Here is a 20027-nt window from a genome sequence, read left to right as displayed (position 1 = left end):
TATAATAATGTACAAACTATGAATATTTTCACAGCATATTCGAAACCAAAAATCAATTCTAAAAAGCATATTTAAATATTTTAAATAATTTTCAGTTTTCGTTAATGTAATAAGTTCTGTCATAATTTCGATTCAATACAAAGAACTGTTTCAAAGAAAAGCCATTTGTTTGTGATTTGGAATACACTTCCAAATTGTGCTCTACGATAGACTATGGTATTATAAATACAGAAAAAACAAACTCAGCATGCTGATCTCATTATTTATTAAAAATTATTTACAACAACAGCATAATCTACGAAAAGAAAGATGATTTTTAATATCTACTGCATCTTTCACCCCTGTGCTGAAGAATTGCATACTGTCTTCACATGATACCGAACACAAAAACTGAAGCCAAACATTGCAACAAGGCAAAGAGAACTAATATTACCAAAACCAGCCATCGTTCACGCTCTAAAGGGAGCTTAGATTAATATATTATCTTTACGGGTGGACTTATTTCCTAAGTCACTGTCGCTCATATTCCCAGACACTAAATGGACGATCATAATAAATAAGTCAGTATATTCTACTGGATCAGATCAAATTGAAGAGTGCTTTTTTAGTCGTGACGGTAATATGTGGACGTGCATACAGAAACGAGAAATGAAGAAACAACAAACAGTGTGCAGGAAAGCTTTGAACGTGTGGACACTTTCGCACTGTCAAATTGGCCGTGTCAAAATCAGCACCATGAAAGAAGAGCAAAGCCTCCGTTGGCTGTGAGGTCGTCGTGCAGTCTTCACATCCTGATTAGTTTCACATGGACTGAAAGCGCAGTTCAGATGAACTGTTTCTTGACACACATTGCAGGCACTGCAATACGAAACGTCCAAATCAAACCTACCAAAGTTCATGCTCCACAACCAGAGCGTGTAAACACACGCAGAGTCGCGTCTGGGTGTGGAGAGACTGATTTGGAGAGAAATGTTGGACATTTGTTGTAAGTGCAAAATAATGACATCCTCCGGCACGGGAGGATTCACAAACAAGAGGCACAGCATTCAGAGTTCATAAGGCCTCTGGAGGGCGCTGTTCTGATCAGAGGTCCAATGGCATCTCCGTGGCTATGAGTCTGATGTGCTACGGCAGAAGAGAACGAGCGACATACTTCAGGATGCCTCCATGTCTGAAAAACGCCACATCCATGTCGCTCTCGAAAAGAGCCGTGACACTGAAACTCTTCCCTGTGCTCGTCTGGAAACAAAGGCAGACATGAACATTAGATGTTGCATGGACAAAAATATGCAAACTGCAGTTTAATTAAGAATAGGACAGGGCATGGATACACATTTAGTTTCACAAGCTCTCTATTTTGGTAACAATCTAATAATGTAATAGCAAAAAAATTCTTGCAAAAAAAAAAATCTTAGCTATTGTTAGAAATAATAAGGGAAACTTTGAACGTCTATACATTAATTTTAATACTGACAGGGCAGAAAATATGTAGGTCCATTGCTATTTATCTAACAGATTACTTATTGAGACTTGTTGAATGATTCATTTAAACAAACAGTTCAAAGCGTATTTTGTCTGTTTGTTTCTGATTCACAACAAAGAACTGGTTCATTAGCATCATTTGTTTGTGAATTGGACTACAATGACTGTGGCTTTTGGTTGTGATTTACTACAATGAACTATTTCAGGAGTCATGTTTGTGATTTGGATTTTGATTCACTACAAAAAAAAAAAAAAAACACTTAAGTTTTTTTTTTTTTTTTTTTTTTAAATCTGACTACAATGGCTGTTCTGTGTTTTTGATTTGCTAAAAATAACTTGTTCATAAGTGTCATTTGATCGTGTATCAGACTACTTTGGTGTCACTGTATGTTTTTGATTCATAAAAAAAGTTTCATAAGAGGTCACCTGGCCTACACTGGCTATTCTGAATGTATTTGATTCATTAAAAAGAACCAGTTCATAAGAGTCGTTTGTTTGTCAGTCAGACTACAATGGTTTGCTGTTATTCTGCGCTATTTGCGAGCACCCCTCAAAAGAAATGCTGAAGTGAACTGATGTGTGTTATCCGTTGCGAGTCGCTCTACCTGTACTATGAGCTGTTGTCTGGGTATGAGCTCCTGTGGGATGTTGATGGTGAATCGCTCTTTTCCACACAGCTCCAGTGAGTCGGCATTCTGTCCCGGCAGGAACTGCAGCGGAGCGATTCCCATCCCCACCAAATGATTCCTATGAATCTTCTCAAAGCTTTCCGCTATCACCGCACGGACCCCCTATATAACACAGTTAAGAGAGTCCGTATGTTGAGTGCTTGCTCTTAATCAATCACAGGAAATTGTGTCGTACAAAACAGGTTCCTCAGGAAAAGGAGTATGGGACCAGTACCAATAAATAAGGTCCTTTGGCGGCCCAGTCACGTGAGCTGCCAGAGCCGTACTCTTTTCCTGCCAGGATAATGAGAGGAACACCATCTTTCTGATAACGTTCAGCAGCTTCAAACACATCCAGCTGTGATGAGAAAATGTGCATCAAACAATGAGTTCAGAGTCAGAAGGAAGCGTGTTCAAACTGGTTTAGTCCGGTCACTAACCGTCTGTCCTGATGGAATGTGCAAGGTTTTGGGTCCGGCTTTCCCCATGAGGCGGTTTTGAAGCTTTATGCTGGCAAATGTTCCTCGAGTCATTACAGCATCGTTTCCTCTCCGTGCGCCGTAGGAATTGAACTCACGAGGGGTCAAACTGAGTCAAATTTATAAAGGAACAGAATTTAGTTTTTTATCATCTTTATCCTAAACATATTCATGAAAAAACATTTACACTACAAGAATGTAATGTAAATTAGAATAAATTATTTTAAGGTCTGATATATTAACATACTGAGAAGAAACAGTGCCAAAGCCCCTATAGATCATCTCACCGTTTGCTCTGCAGGTATTTGGCAGCAGCGCTGACTCTTGCGATGCTTCCCGCAGGAGAAATGTGATCTGTTGTTACTTTATCACCCAGAAAGAGAAGCGGGTACGCACCCTCAATGGACTGAGGAGTGCACGCCTCTTTAGACTGAGACCAAGAGAAACAGGGACCATGTTAGTGTCAAAATACTGTGAACGTGATGCATGAGGAGAGCTGCCGCTGAATAACACTGGTGTAGTTACTGTTAACTAAAACGATTACAAATCACTTTCATTAACTGAAATAAAGCTGAATTACAGAATACTAAAAATCACAGAAACTTAAATTGCAAATGTTCAAACTAAATAAAAAATATAGCATATATGGAATAAAAATTACAACCAAAAAAAACTAACTTTTTATTTTTTTATATTTAAAATAACAAACTTACTTTAATAAAAATTACATGAAATATTTACAATTTAAGGCGAGACACTGCAGGTGAATAGTGCAAAAAAAAAAAAACTAATAGTTATCACCTTACTTACCCAGTTGATTGATTACATTGATTGCAAACATTTTTTGTATTACAAGTTTTCAAAAATGTTTTGTTTAAATATGCAAATGAGGCATTATTTAATGAAATACGTGCTAATTTGCATAAATGTCTAGTACAAAAATCTGAACACTAGATGAAGTCAGTTTCAAAAAAATGTTTTGTTTTTTTACATATTAGAGTGAAATGTTTTTACAGAGGGAATTCTGGTTATCTTTTTTTGTCACTCCATAATTCAGAAAATTGCTACTTTGAACAGCCACAAAACAATATATTTTCACAATTTTGGGGGGAATAAAATGTTGTATATAATCAAGGAAAATATATATGTACAAATCGCTCTGTAAAAACCTTCAGAATATTGACAGGAATAAAAATGTCAAGTTTGGTGTGTGTAAGTGCTACTGACGTGGAGATTTATGGCTCAATGTTGAAGAAAAAACTAATTTTGAGAAAACGGCCTTTAAAAATGTATTGTAATTGAAATCTATTGACACAAACAGATAAATTGTTATAAAAGAAACACTTAACAGTGTCTTTTGGATTTTTTCCTTCCACCAGTTTGAAAAAGCACTTTATGAAAAACCAAAATCTCAAAATTGACAGGTGCTTTAAAAAACTGTTTTTGCCTGCAGTGTCTCACCTTAAAATATACAATTTCTTAATATAAATATAAAAAAAAATGAAAACTTATAAGATTTAAATAGTCACATAAACATTTCTGAAATTATAATGAAAATAAAAAAAAAAAAAGTAAAAAAAAAAAATTACAAAAATAAAATAATGAATGACACTCACCAGTTTGCTGAAGAAGGACGGACATCGAATGTAAGTAGATTTGGGATCCCATGGGAAAAGGGGAGACTCGGCAGACTCTAAACTGTTCCAGAATGTACTTCCTTTCTGCAGACAACCACACAAATCAGCCAGTATTAACAGATAATTTTAATAAGTCAACTGATGCAGTGAATCAATCAATTCACATTAATCATACTGTTAATATTTTGTGGGGAACATGTGCTATGATAATCCTCGCACCTCCATCCGGCTCCTCAGCTCTTTGAACATGGAGGCAATGACGATGTTCTCCTCCGTGTGGTTCACTTCTTCTTTGGAGGGCCAGATATCCCGCAGATACACATCCTTCCCCTCCGAGTTCACCCCCAGCGGCTCTGTCTCCAGGTTGATGCTGACTGTGCCTGCGATCGCATACGCCACCACCAATGGAGGTGAAGCCAAATAATTCGCCCGAACACAGTCACACAGGCGTCCCTCTAAATGCCTGTTTCCTGACAGCACGCCACATGCCACCAAATCACCCTGCACACAACATACAGATTAATACATAGCAGATCAGAGAGAGGGAGTGAGGCAGACATGAGAGATTAAACGGTCTCACCTGTTTAATGGCGTCCACCACACTCTCAGGTAAAGGTGCTGTATTACCCACACAAGTGGCACATCCATAACCCACCACCTCGAACCTGAAAACACACCATCACAAGGCATGCGTATTAAGTCAACTGTGTATGTGTTTATGTATAACAAAACTAAAAGAAGTGTGAAAATGCCATTTATTTTTGGTAAATAATCTATCTATATTTAATGTAAAATGTAAAATTGTTTATTATTTAAATATATTACATTAATAAATATTTTTATTACACATTTTATATATTTTTTATTTAGTGATAGCTTTCATTAATGATAACCTATGTGGTTTCACTAATACTTACTGTTTTTTTTTTTATTATTATTATACTATTTATACACATTAAATTGTGTTTTCTACATAATAAATAAAAAAGGTTTACATGAAGTTACACAAATAATAATAATAATTTAAATTATATATCTTATGATAATAGGAAAAGTTATTGTTACATATCAATAACAGAAAATAATATGTTTTACATTATAGAAGTGGTACACAAAAGCACTAAGAAAAAAAATAAAATATACTTTTAAAATTACAACAATAAATACTAGTGATGTTCAACATTTTTCCATTATATATCTTATTACATACCGTTTTATACATATTATATCACTTAAGTAGTTTTATTTTATTTTAATGATAGCTTATGTTAACAATAACCTTGCTGTGTGTGAGTGAGTATGTGTATATATGGTGTGTATGGAGTGTGTACCCAAGTTTCCCGAGGTAGGGCAGGACTCCACTGGTGTTCAGATAATGTGTGACAGTTCCACTGCCAGGCACCAGACTGGTCCTGATATACGGTTTTACCACCAGACCAGCCTCGATGGCTTTCTTCGCCAGTAGACCTGAACAAAACACAGACATACATGTGAGATGCACTTAACACTGTGCATACAGCTCACATCAGATCTAGAGGCGTGTTGACATCTGACCTGCGGCCAGCATGACAGACGGGTTGCAGTTATTTGTGCAGCTGATGACAGCAGCGATGACGACAGATCCATGCGCCAGGTTGTACTCGGCCCCCTCATGCAGGAACGGGACCCGAGTTGCCTGCTTCTCTTTGGATATGTGGAAGCCCTTAAAACCCACCTACACATACATATAAAGCACAAAAACATATACAGGTATTAGTTATGTCAAAGGTACCTTGCAACCAAGTTGGTAGCAATTTAATGTGGTAATGGGTGCATTCACCTTCTCATTCAGGCAGTTGATAAAATCTTCCTTCATGCAAGTCACAGCAACTCTGTCCTGCGGCCGTTTGGGTCCACTGACATGAGGCACAATTGAACTCAGGTTCATCTCGATCACCTATTATACAAACCGCATCACATGACTTAGCGGGCAAAGGCTTTACTTTTTCTCTTTTTTTGCTTTCGTTGTTACTCATTTCACTTGTTGAGGTTTGTCATTTATTTACAATTCATTCAAATATTTGGGATTAGTGAAAATAAAGAGTAATTAAAGCTACATATCCAATCTCTTTATCAAATGCTTTTTTGAACTTTGCTTATCAAAGAATCCTGATCTGAACTGTTTTCAAAATTGCTAATACTGTATTTTCCGGACTATAACTCACACTTTTTTCCAGTTTGGCTGGTCCTGCGACTTATAGTCAGGTGCGACTTATCAAAATTAATTTGAAATGAACTAAGAGAAATGAACTAAGAGAAAACATTACCGGCTCAGTGCTCCTGTAGTCTACACTGAAGACATAAAGCGCCCTCTGGCGGCTGGAGATGGTAATGTTTTCTCTTGGTTCTAAATAAATGCGACTAATAGTCCAGCGCCACTTATATATGTTTTTTTCATGACGTATTTTTGGACTGATGCAACATACTCAGGTGCGACTTATAGTCCGAAACATAGGGTAATAAGAATCATTTCTTGAGCAGCAGATCAGCATATTAGAATGATTTCTGAAGAATCATGAAGACTGGAGTAATGATGCTGACATTTTTCAAAAAGTCCCCAAACTCTTAAACGATTGTGTATAAAGACACACAAAAGGTAGAGGAGCTAAAACAACCTGTTTACTTCTCAAAATGCTCATTAAATCTAAATGAACCAACCTCTGAATACTGCGGCTCTTCTGATTGGTCACTGTAGCTTCTGAAGAGTTTGATAGCCTTCAGATAGTCTTCTAAAACCACAAGCTTCTCCTCACTGCAAACTGATAAGAAATACATTTTTGCATCATGTGAAACAGTTGAAGCTTCAGGCTGTATCTAAAGTACACAGTATGGTCCCTACTGGTGTGTTTAAAGTGCTGAAGGGTGATGTCATCCACAGGAAAGAAGCTCACGGTGGCGTTGTACTCGGGGCACATGTTAGCGATCGTGGTCCGATCGGGAGCCGAGAGCTGCTGTACACCAGGCCCAAAGAACTCCACAAACTTCCCGCCGATTCCTGCCTGACGCAGATGCTGAGACACAAAGATCAGATCAGTGCATGAAACGTCATTGAGATTCGCACATTCACTGATGATGTCATACATTAAGGAAACAAGGGCTTCACTGTACCTTTGTAATGCCAAGTACGATATCGATGGACGTGGCAAGAGGACTGATGGTCCCCACGAGTTTACATCCGACGACCTGAGGCAGAGTCAAAGACACTGGCTGACCTAACATGACCGCCTCTGATTCAATACCTCCAACTCCTGAGAGAGAGAGAGCATGAGAGAGACACTGTGAGATAAACAAGACAGAAGATATAACACAACAACTGACATCATGCTCACCCCATCCTAAGATCCCGAGGCCGTTGATCATGGTGGTGTGGGAGTCCGTTCCCACCACGCTGTCAGGATAAATAAACCCCTCCCCTTCCTGTACCACCTGACACAGGTACTCTAGATTCAGCTGATGCACCGTGTTGATGTCTGGCGGGACTACGTTGATGTTTTTAAAGGCTTTTGAACACCACTAAAAAAACAAATTGTGATAAACAAGACTTATGCATGGTTTGTTTCATAACTTCAGTGTGATGTGATTGGTGTTTAATGTTGTTTTCATGTATATAGAAATCAGAGAGAGTTCTGATAACTCACCTTAAAGAACTGCAGCCTCTCTTTGTTTCGGATTAGCTCCATCTCTTGGTTTCTGATCATCGTTTCAGGCCTGTGTGTCAGACAGACATCAGAGAATGCAGACAGATTGATGTGAAGAGAGCATGTGTTAGTGTGTGTGTGAGGTGTAGACATACTCTGACACGGGCTGTAGGTGGAAGGGGCACAGGAGGGGTGTATTCTCTATCTGTACTGCTGTGCTTCTGCCACTGGGGGGGTCTGAGCAGGAGGCTTTACTGCAGCCGCCCCGATGACCCGGTCGTTGACCTGCACAGTGACTGCCGCTGCTGCTCCCTCGTGGAGATGGTCGGCCGGCAGGAGATCTTACGGTGGCACCATGACTCTCATCCACGGGACTCGGAGGGCTCTGGATGGCACTGAGAAATCAGGCAAATGCTTGTTAGCAGTTTTGTTGCTTGATTGTGACAACGTGTTGCATCATGCCTGGTTAAGCGCATAAAAAGAGTTCGTTTTCGCAAAAACAGTAGCACAATACATGATCACCCTAATGACTGTGTACGTTCGGAGTTCTGGGCGTAATCGTCGTTTATGTTAATTCTGTAATTATTGGGTTTTAAAACATAAATCCTGCCTTAATCTGTCCTTAAACCTTTGAGTTCACTCTCACCATTTGCTGTAGTCAATCTGGAGAGAATGATCTACGATGAGGTCTGTGGGGCATCTGGGGTTCACCAAGTTCGGATCGACCCCCTGTTTAGCTAAAGCATCTCTCATAGCTGCCAGATCCACCATAGCAGGAATTCCCCTGTGAACACAGTGGTGCTATCAGGACATATCCAGCCTTGTGAACAGGCCCAGTTAGCATGCAAATGAAGATAGGGCTGTTATTCTTTAATTTTTTTTAATCAAATTTTTAATAGCAATCACAATTTTTATCAGGGGGTAAAAACTCGTCGATTACTCACGTAAAATCCTGTAACAGAACCCTGGCAGGTGAGAACGCAACCTCGGCCTGGTTCTGCTGCTTCTGCCAGTCCAGAATACTGGAAACATCCTCGGTCTTTATGTAGAACCCGTCACACTTGCGTATGGTGGACTCCAGGAGAACCCGCATACAGAACGGAAGTTTCTCTAAAGGAGACAAGACTTTATTTTACATCTGAAATCCACTGAGTTTAATTTCATGTTTTTTTTTTTATATATATATATATATATATAACAAGTGATGTCAGCAATGATGTCACTTGCGTCTGTGCACGATTTAATTCCATCAAAGCATTATCTCACCGTATCTGACATCACTCAGCTTCTGTGGGTTGAAATATCGCCGCTCTGCATACTGTTCGCTCTGGAGAGTGTCGATCAAATGTCCGAACGGATGTTCTGTACAGAATAAAAGACTTTATTGAGGATTTTGAGAGGCTGAGCTGATAAATGAATGTCATTTACATAACAGTGACAGGAAAATAATGGCTTGTGTGTTTGAAACTCATTAATCTTATCTGGATTTTGGTTTGGCTTTGACTGTGCACCTGCAACGACCAGACGGAATCAAAACTGGCCCAGATAACAGCAGACCATCATCTAAAGCCTTATAATATAACTTCAATAGAGTGTATCTTTTGGCAATGAGTACTGAAAGCTTACAAGCCCAATTCACATCCATTCAGGGCAGAAACGCAAGCATTAAATGACATGTGAACATTCAATTTAGGGATGCAACAAAAGAAAGAGATAAATGAAAGTGACACAATCCATGTTCAAAGCTGAACACTGACATTTACAGAAGCATATTATGATACGATTAAGTTAAGTAGCTGATAAATAAATGAACACTTTTAATCAGTAAGGACTCAATTGAGCAAAAGTGTGACAGTTCACTAATCAAAGAGAGCTCAACGAAACCACATCCTCATCCCTGGGCATGATATATACACACTAGTCCTGATGCATAGCAGTATATCGTGACCCTGTGTGACTGCATGTATGCAGGATAAACACGCACAGACACGCTTATCACTCACAGCCTGCGTCTGCCGCCTGCTGCAAGCCTTAGATTAGGTTAGATGAGTTCAGATTAAACAGAAACTGCAGCAAAGGAACAAAAACCCGCATTGCCACATCCAAACACACAAAACCCATGATCTAGATTTATGACAGAAGATAAAGACACTGGGTGGGAAAAGTAAATAACACTCTCACTAACAGAAAATCAGATTACAGAAGGTTCAGTCCACTGACATGAAAACTAATATGAAGTAAACCTGTTAACTGTCGGTTCCACTTTTTGAGCACAGACGTGAAAATGACTTTTCCAACTTAAACTGTTATCAATTTTGTGTTTGGTCCACAGACTTAAGGTTGTTCTCTTTGTAAAGCAGACACTCGGCAGATTATTGCAGAAGTGAAGAGGGTTATAAATATTATATAACAAAAAAAGTTATAGAAGTTTTAAGTTTATGAAAATATAAAATAATAATTAAAATATTTATATTTTATATAAAACATATATTTTACAAAACATAGAACTAGAAAATAAACTAGAAAATAAAAACCAAAATTCTGAACAAGTTATGTTCCAAATTTGAGGTTGATATCTCAAAGATTTTGTTTGGGCGTAGCACCAAGCTTTTCCACTAGATGACCATCAAACCGCATTCGAAACAAATTAAGGGTGCCTTCATTTCCTTTAACTGTTTGAATGATCAGAAATATGTTTATATGTATGGCAGTATTTGATTTCAATTCAACCTCAAAAAAACACATAAAAGACATGCTACGATAACTCTGGACTTGCATTATAGTTCACAATGCATCAAAAAAGGATAAATTGTTTTATCTTTATATTCAAAATACTTTTAGACCTTTTTTTCTCAAAAATAAAATAAAATAAATACAATGCCTGTTATCTTTTGAACACTCCATAAAAATGAATAAAGATTTCCACTGATTTTTTATGATTTCATCTATGCATCACTGACTATGTTTACATGCAGCCAATAACCCGTTCAAAACCGGGATATTAGCAATAACCCGGTCGCGCACGGCCATGTAAACACCGGCAAAAACCCGGATATGCTCATAGACTACGTTTACAAGCTGTTAAAATTCGGGTTATGGTCGGGTTAAGGTCACTATTTGGGTTTCTAAAAAACATTCGGGACAAACCGTTTACATGCGTGAGCAGAGTGAGAGTTACTCCTGTATACATGGAATGTGTAATCAGTCGCCAATATCGCGATGTAAACGGCGACGCACGGTTAGCGTCTGGACGTAAGACACAATATGCGTCATTTCCGATTCTTCTTCCTGTATCCAAAGACTCAAAAGACCAAGATTCCTTGCGAATAGAACATGCGCAGAACACACATTTTGATGGGGATATGCCGAAACGCGTTTACAAGACCAAATATTCGGGTTAGAAAAGGGGTACCCCAGGTATTAATATCTCGGTTTTTAAAAACCGGGATATGAGCATATCCGGGTTTTTGCCGGTGTTTACATGGCCGGGCGCGACCGGGTTATTGCTAATATCGGTTTTGAACGGGTTATTGGCTGCATGTAAACGTAGTCACTATTTCAAATGCACTCTCTGACTCTGACAAGTGCTCTTCTTGCATATTAATAGATTATGGTTGCTCTGTAAAATAGTTTACAAATCAGTCACCAAATATCAAAACTACAGTCTTTAAGCTATCCAATGATATTTAGTTTGTCAAGATTACTTTAGGTTCTACATGTTTACGGTTTAAAACATGTCAAGGTAAGTGTGCCCACCGGTGGGCCAGTGACACTTAACTTAACAGGTTAATTATAATTATTACACCCTTTGCTTCTAAAAGAAACCTGTTGCATTGTAGATCTAATTAAGACAAGGATAATTCTCTTCAAATGTTTCCCTCAATGTACATTTTCCAGTTTTGGGGACATTTTGTTCATTTGAAGACACCATTTGTCCCATTTATTAAAGGTTGCATTTAAAACAACCTCATCAGGAGGTTTTGTTACAAGCAGTTGTAAAACTATTAAGATATTTTGAATAACTGCAGAGAAAGGCTGTGCTTTAGTTTATTGACAGAAAACGCTAATACTACTACTAATCAAATGTATACACATAAAAGTAATAAATGATTACCATATTTACATACTACGGTATTTACATAGTAAAACAAGGGTAAGAACACAACGGGAAATCATGGTAACGTTAGTTAACTTACATGTTCAAAAAACATGCTGCACGTGTTATTGCAAACAATACATAATAATCAAGCATCGTACATAACAGGCTCAGTGTCTCAATTCTAAACGAGCTTCCTGCCTAGACAATATTCTAGGCACCCTACACGCAAAAAAACAGTAGCTGTCAAGCTCTCTAGGTTTTGATAAACATTTTGTGCTTGAGCTGGATGTCAGTCGCCGCTAGCCGCACTGCTAACGACAACGCCGCCTGTTTCATCCTTATAACAGTAAATATTTAAGAACTGTTTTAACACACAATTGTGTGAAATGTTATGTATATATCTGTCAGAGCGCAAATGAGATAAATATTGTTGTTTTTGTCAGTAAAAACAGTCCTTACCGTGCTGAGGTGAACCGAGCGCCATGATGGCTACTAAAATTAACACGACTCCACTCTCGCTCGGGCCACCACAGCTAGCCAATCAGCACACAGAACCTCCCGGAGAACTGTCCAATCAGAGTACAGCACTGTGCACAGCTTTGACCAATCAACAAACTGTATCTTCTACTCTACCTGTAACAGTGGTGGACGAAGTACACAAATCAAGTACTTGAGTAAAAGTACAGATACGAATAATAAAATATTACTCCAGTAAAAGTAAAGTACTCCTTTTTCAATTTTACTCAAGTGAAAGTACAAAAGTACTCAATTTTGTATGTACTTAAGTAAAAAAGTACTGAAAGATAGATGTTTGCAATTTTATATAGGCTAATAAAATTTTATATTAGCACTGCTACTGCTCAAAATACCTGGGATTTTTTCCCAAATAACCACTATATGGAGTCAAGATATATTTTTGTTGTTGATATGGACTACGCTTACGAGAGTAATGTTCACTGTGAAGCTTACACTGTGATGTACCTGAGAGAAAACAGAGATGATAATCTGATCTTCATCAGTAAGAAAAAAGTATTTTAAAGTTTGTGGTTTTACAGAAAACCACAGTTATATATGACAAGATAATAAGGCCTGAAGTTAGGAAGAACATCTTAAGGAAAATATAATTATATTTTCTTAATGATTTTTTTCCTTCTCAAACCTTGTGTGCGGTGTAAAAACACCCCTGGCCAAACGGGGTGCATCTCTTCCCCTCTTTGATAATTACTGTAGTAACCATGTTCTGAACATCACAATCTTTCTTTTCTCCCCAGATGTAATCTATCTATCTATCTATCTATATATATATATATATATATATATATATATATATATATATATATATATATATATATATATATATATATATATATATATATATATATATATATATATATATATATATATATAGGTGGTTGAAAAAAAATATTTGTACATTATTTATAAAAATTACCTCAAGTTAGCACCAGCAAGCCTGCTAGACATTTAGCATCAGCTAACAATATTTACTTATTTTCAGTACCGTTCTGAATAAACATTCATGTCTGTCTAACGTTACTCGTCTAAAAAAAAAAAGCCTCAAGTTCAAATATTCATTTATCACCAATTAACTGTTTGACAAACACTTCCTGCTTCGAGATCTGAATTTAAAAAAAATCTCAAACATGCTCCGAAGCTTTCCGGGCTTTCAGCTGTTCAGAGCGGATCGTGACACAGAATCAACGGGGAAATCGCGTGGTGGCGGGACATGCTTTTACATCAATGAACGGTGGTGTACAGATGTAACTGTGTTAAAGAAGACGTGCTGCTCAAATCTCGAAACACTCTTCATTAACTGCAAGCCGTTCTATTCGCCGCGGGAGTTTCACTCGTTCATTCTGGTCAGTGTTTACATCCATCCTCAAGCGCATGTGAGCTCAGCTTTACAGAAACTCGCTGATCAGATCACAGAGACAGAACAACAACACCCGGACTCTGTTTTAATCATTCTCGGGGACTTTAATAAAGCCAATCTGTCCCGTGAACTGCCAAAATACAGACAGCATGTTACTTGTCCCACAAGAGACAGTTATATATTGGATCACTGTTACACCACAATAAAGGATGCATTTCACTCTGTTCCACGAGCAGCTTTGGGACGTTCTGATCACCTTCTGGTTCATCTAATACCGTCCTACAGGCAGAAACTAAAATCAGCTAAACCTGTATCAAGGACTGTAAAAAGATGGACTAATGAAGCAGAGCAGGATTTACAAGCTTGTTTTGACCTCACTGATTGGAGTGTTTTTGAAGCTGCTGCCACCGATCTGGATGATCTCACAGAGACCGTAACATCATATATCAGTTTCTGTGAGGATATGTGTATTCCTACAAAGACTCAACTAATTTACAATAATGACAAACCGTGGTTCACTGCAAAACTCAGACAGCTCCGTCAGGCCAAAGAAGATGCTTACGTGAAGGGGGACAATGTCTTGTATAAACAGGCTAAATACAAATTGGAAAAGGAGATCAAAGTGGCAAAGAGGAATTATTCTGAAAAAATAAGGACTCAGTTCACTTCCAACGACTCCGCATCAGTGTGGAAAAGTCTAAAGAAGATCACCAATTACAAGACACCACCCCCCAGCACCGTAGAGAATCAACGACTGGCAGACGATCTGAACGAGTTTTACTGCAGGTTAGAAAGAAGAACACCCATCACCTGCCCTGAATGCCTCCCCACACAACCATTCACACCCTTCACAACTCCTGCAACCAGCCCTGAATGCCTCTCCAAACTACCGTTCACACCATTAACAGCTCCTGCAACCCATCCTGAACACCTCTCCAATCAAGCACTCTCACCATTCTCACCTCCTGCATCCCCCCTCTCCCCCACACCTGCAATTCAGATCAGCGAGGATGCAGTGCGCCAGGTCTTCCGGAAGCAGAAAAGGAAAAAAGCACCAGGCCCAGATTGTGTTACACCAGCCTGTCTGAAATCCTGTGCTGACCAGCTGGCCCCCATCTTCACACAGATCTTCAACAGATCGCTGGAGCTGTGCGAAGTCCCTTCATGCCTCAAACGTTCCACCATCATCCCCATCCCTAAGAAACCCAAAATTACAGGACTAAATGACTACAGGCCTGTGGCTCTAACGTCTGTAGTCATGAAGTCATTTGAAAAACTGGTGCTGGGCCACCTGAAGGACATCACTGGGCCCTTGCTGGATCCTCTTCAGTTTGCCTACAGAGCAAACAGGTCTGTGGACGATGCAGTAAACATTGGACTGCATTATGTTCTGCAACACCTAGACAGACCCGGGACTTATGTGAGGATCCTGTTTGTGGACTTCAGCTCGGCCTTCAACACGATCATCCCAAACCTCCTCCTGCCCAAACTAAATCAGCTCTCCGTGCCCACCTCAGTCTGTCAGTGGATCAACAGCTTCCTGACAGACAGGCAGCAGCTAGTGAGGCTGGGAAAATACACATCCAGCACCCGTACAATCAGCACCGGAGCTCCCCAGGGCTGTGTTCTCTCTCCACTGCTCTTCTCCCTGTACACTAATGATTGCACATCTAAGGACCTCTCTGTCAAGCTCCTGAAGTTTGCAGATGACACCACACTCATCGGCCTCATTCAGGACGGTGACGAGTCTGCTTACAGACAGGAGGTAAAAGAGCTGGCTGTCTGGTGCAGTCTCAACAACCTGGAGCTTAACACCCTCAAAACAGTGGAGATGATCGTGGACTTCAGGAGAAACCCCCCTGCACTCCCCCCACTCACCATCATGAACAGCCCTGTGACTGCAGTGGAGTCATTCAGGTTCCTGGGAACCACCATCTCTCAGGACCTGAAGTGGGACAATCACATTGACTCCATTGTGAAAAAGGCCCAGCAGAGGTTGTACTTTCTCCGCCAGCTGAGGAAGTTTAACCTGCCACAGGAGCTGCTGAAACAGTTCTACTCCACCATCATTGAATCCATCCTCTGCACTTCAGTAACTGTGTGGTTCAGCTCAGCTTCTAAAATTGACCTCAGAAGACTACAGAGAGTAGTCCGGACTGCTGAGCGAATCATCGGTTCAACCCTCCCATCTATTCAAGAACTGTACTTATCCAGAGTGAGAAAAAGGGCTGTCAAAATCACTCTGGACCCCTTACATCCAGCACACTCCCTCTTTGAACTGTTGCCATCTGGTCGACGCTACAGAGCACTGAGCACTAGAACGACCAGACACAGGACCAGTTTCTTCCCTCAGGCAATCCATCTTATGAACAGCTTATAATAACGGCGGACACACTACACTTTATATTTATATACACACACACTTTATTTATCTAACACACATACTTAGTATACACTTAAATTTTGCACACAATATATATGTACATACATAACTTCATTTTGTAATATACTTGCCTACAATTGTCATTTGTATATTGTTATTCACTATCTACTTATTTGTATTTTTTATTCTTTTATTATGTGTTTTATGTTCTGTCGCTGTCATTCTGTTGTACTGCGGAGCTTCTGTCACGAAAACAAATTCCTCGTATGTGTAAACATACCTGGCAATAAAGCTCATTCTGATTCTGATTCTGATTCTGATTCTGATTCTGAAGTCCCAATCTGAATCAACCGAGTGGCGAACAGGCTCCGAAGTGCCAATCTGAATCAACCGAGTCGCCAGCAGGCTCCAAAGTGCCGATCGGTATCAACCGAGTGGCGAACAGGCTCCGAAGTCCCAATCTGAATCAACCGAGTCGCCAACAGGCTCCGAAGTGCCGATCTGAATCAACCGAGTCGGGAACATGCTCCGAAGTGCCGATCTGAATCAACCGAGTCGCGAACAGGCTCCGAAGTCCTGATCTGAATCAACCGAGTCGCGAACAGGCTCCGAAGTGCCGATCTGAATCAACCGAGTCGCGAACAGGCTCCGAGGTGCCGATCTGAATCAACCGAGTCGCGAACATGCTCCGAAGTGCCGGTCTGAATCAACAGAGTCGCGAAAATGCTCCGAAGTCCAGAAGTCCCGATCTGAATCAACCGAGTCGCGAACAGGCTGTGAAGTCCCGATCTGAATCAACCGAGTCGCGAACAGGCTCCGAAGTCCCGATCTGAATCAACCGAGTCGCGAACAGGCTCCGAAGTGCCGATCTGAATCAATGTAAAAAATAATTCTATTTCTCTAATAACTCTAACTCTACAACTTTATGAAAGACTCAGATCACGTATCTAAAAATAAATCGCTATAGTAAAAGAGAGAGGAGTGAAGTTTCCTACCGCTCTGCTGTGTTTGGTCCTCAAGCGCGTCTGACGCTCCGCGGCGCGTCTGATGCTCCGCGGCGCGTCTCCGCCCCTCACACGCGCGTTTACAGCGCTAAATTAATCATCTTTGCTAATTATTATACATTTACTTCATTGTCAGCTTCAGGTACTTCATTTATTATTGTTCAATGAACTGTTTGAAACAAAAAAAGGTTGTATTTCGGTAATAATTCTAAATTATCAAAATAAAATATATAAAATAAATAATAAAAAATATGATTTTCAGTTACAATAATTAATCCTAAATTCCGACATTAATAACTTACTTTTAGCATCATCAGACGCACGCGCTCACAATATTTCACCGTTCTTACTTCTGTAGACTCACACTAAACGGTTCATTTGAATCAGTGAGTGGTCGACTCCAGAACAGCTGCAATCGGATCATTCTAATTCGTAAACGAATCGTTTGGTGCGATTCGCGATCCGATTTAAAGGTTTATTTTGAAAAGACTCAGTTCGTTCATGATGAATCAGACACCGCTTCTGCGTGTCGGAGCACGTGATATATTATAGGGAGTAACGATATGTTTTATGAAATGTAGTGAAGTTAAAAGTACGATCTTATGTTTTGGAATGTAGTGAAGTAAAAGTAAAAGTTACTCAAAATAAAACTACTTCAGTAAAGTACAGATACTTGAAAAATGTACAGTAACGAAGTAAAGCTACTCCGTTACTGTCCACCACTGACCTGTAATCATGTTTTATCCACAATAGAAATAAAAGCGGATATACGGTATATTTTAATGATCCTGTCTATTTAGTAATGTTAAACATTTTCTATGTATCTACCATTTATGGAAATGAGGACACCCTTAAATTGTTACTAATGGGGTTTGATGGGTTGGTACTACGCTCAAACAAAATCTCACTGAAAACTCTTTTTTTTAGATAGTAACCTCAAATTTGGAACATAACTTGTTCAGAATTTTGGTTTGGATTATTTAATGGTTTTAGAGATAAACATGTTTTGTAAAATATATACATCACATAAAATATAAATATTTTAATTGTTTTATTTTATATTTTTAAACTTCAATAACTTTTTTTTGTTATATAATCTTTATAATTTTTATCACTTCTACAATAATCTGCCAAGTGCCAAGTCTGTGGACCAAAGCATTCAAAACTGATAACAGTTTAAGTTGGAAATGCCCGAGTACAGACTCACTTATAACCTTCTGTGATTCATAGCATTTATTGTTGTTATTTAAGTGTACCATTTAAAGGGTAGGGGCAGGAAGATTTTTTGCTTCTTTGAAAAAAAGTGTCTTATGCTTACCGGGACTTTTATCTGATCAAATGCACAGTAAAAATACTCTGAAATAATTGTTAAATGTCATTTATTCCTGTGATGTAAAGCGAAATGTTCTTTTTTTCTTCTTCAGTGTCACATTTTCCTTTAGAAACCATTATAATATGCTGATTTGATGCTCCAGACGTTATTGTTATAATTCTGTTAGGATTTGATTCATGGAAAGTTCAGAAGAATGGCATTTATTTGAAACAGAAATATGTTGTTACATTTTAAATGTTCAATCCTAAAAAAAATAAAAATAAAATTCCCAACAAAATCACACTGATCCCAAACAACCCAAACAGTAGTGTATTAAAGATAATATTCTTCATTTTTATTTATTTATAATTTTAAAATGTATAAAATACATCTTTTTAAATCCGAGTTAAACAATATTTGAAATAAAGTAAATGTTAGCTTAAATAAAATAAAATATAATGACTCATATAATGACTGTAACTCATATTTTGGCAAGTATGACACCATTTATCATTTACTTTAAGTTTAACTTGAAGTACTAAAATAACTAATACTAAATGTAAAAAAAAAAGAATAAAAAAACTAATAGACAAAAATGACTAAACATTGAGCTAAAAATAAATTATATATAAAAAATGAATTCAAAATATTGACAAAAACAAATGGTATATCGATACTATAATAACATAGATTTAATATATTAATGTATTATCATACATATAAGCATAATTTTTTTTATTAACCTTTAAGTCCATTTATCAAGCTATAGAAGTCCAGCTTTGTGCTGTTTTCTGATCCTCTCAAATAAGTTGTTTTGCTACTATATCTTTTAGACATCTGTATCTAAATAACCTGTGTATTATAATTGCCTAACTTGTTCACATTGTTAATCATCAGCATGACTTTGCTTAATAGTAATATTTGCTCATTTTATGTTAATGTACTCAGAACCGTAATGAATTCTGAATGAGCCATTTTTCTATATTAAAATGGTTTACCATGTCATCATTACTCTGGATTCAAGCTTTGCGAGTTGTTTGCAGGTCGAAGGTCGCTTGTCTGTGCTGTGCTCCTGGCTGAAGAGGGCGTGGGGTCTCACCAAGGGTCTGTCTTTTCTTTTCTTTTTCTCTTCACGTGATCTGACAGGAAGTGAGATCATCACATCTGTTACATGATCGGAAGAACGAGAACATGTATGGGCTTTTCACATTTGAAACCCTGGCTCATTAGTCAGTTTTGCCTTATTTGCATATTTACAAGGTTATTAAAATGGTTTCAACATATGCATTCAGTCTTAAGTCTTCTGAAACTTCCAAATAGTCTAATATTTACAGTCCCGGTTTTTTTTTTCAAGTATTGACCTCTTGAAAAATTTGTAAAAACTTTCCACATGAA

General features: G+C 38.5%; 1 protein-coding gene across 1 annotated transcript; it reads right to left on the bottom strand.

Moving 5' to 3' along the window:
* Positions 1–248: 248 nt before the first annotated feature.
* On the bottom strand, positions 249–12593 carry LOC113066649 (iron-responsive element-binding protein 2-like). The gene is made up of 21 exons (XM_026238586.1): positions 12502–12593; positions 9210–9305; positions 8888–9053; positions 8590–8727; positions 8099–8338; positions 7944–8013; positions 7635–7818; positions 7414–7553; positions 7145–7316; positions 6964–7064; positions 6086–6202; positions 5821–5980; positions 5598–5733; positions 4847–4931; positions 4486–4767; positions 4246–4350; positions 2917–3059; positions 2591–2738; positions 2386–2508; positions 2088–2273; positions 249–1239 (listed from the first exon to the last, which is right to left on the bottom strand). The coding sequence occupies exons 1-21, from the start codon at positions 12524–12526 to the stop codon at positions 1126–1128; spliced, it is 2931 nt and encodes a 976-aa protein (XP_026094371.1). The 5' UTR covers positions 12527–12593; the 3' UTR covers positions 249–1125.
* Positions 12594–20027: the final 7434 nt, after the last annotated feature.

Source organism: Carassius auratus, chromosome 50 (genome assembly GCF_003368295.1).
Source record: "Carassius auratus strain Wakin chromosome 50, ASM336829v1, whole genome shotgun sequence".
Classification (NCBI taxonomy): Eukaryota; Metazoa; Chordata; class Actinopteri; order Cypriniformes; family Cyprinidae; genus Carassius; species Carassius auratus.
The sequence above is the reverse complement of the archived record's forward strand: the minus strand, read 5'-3'. Positions and strand labels throughout refer to the sequence as shown.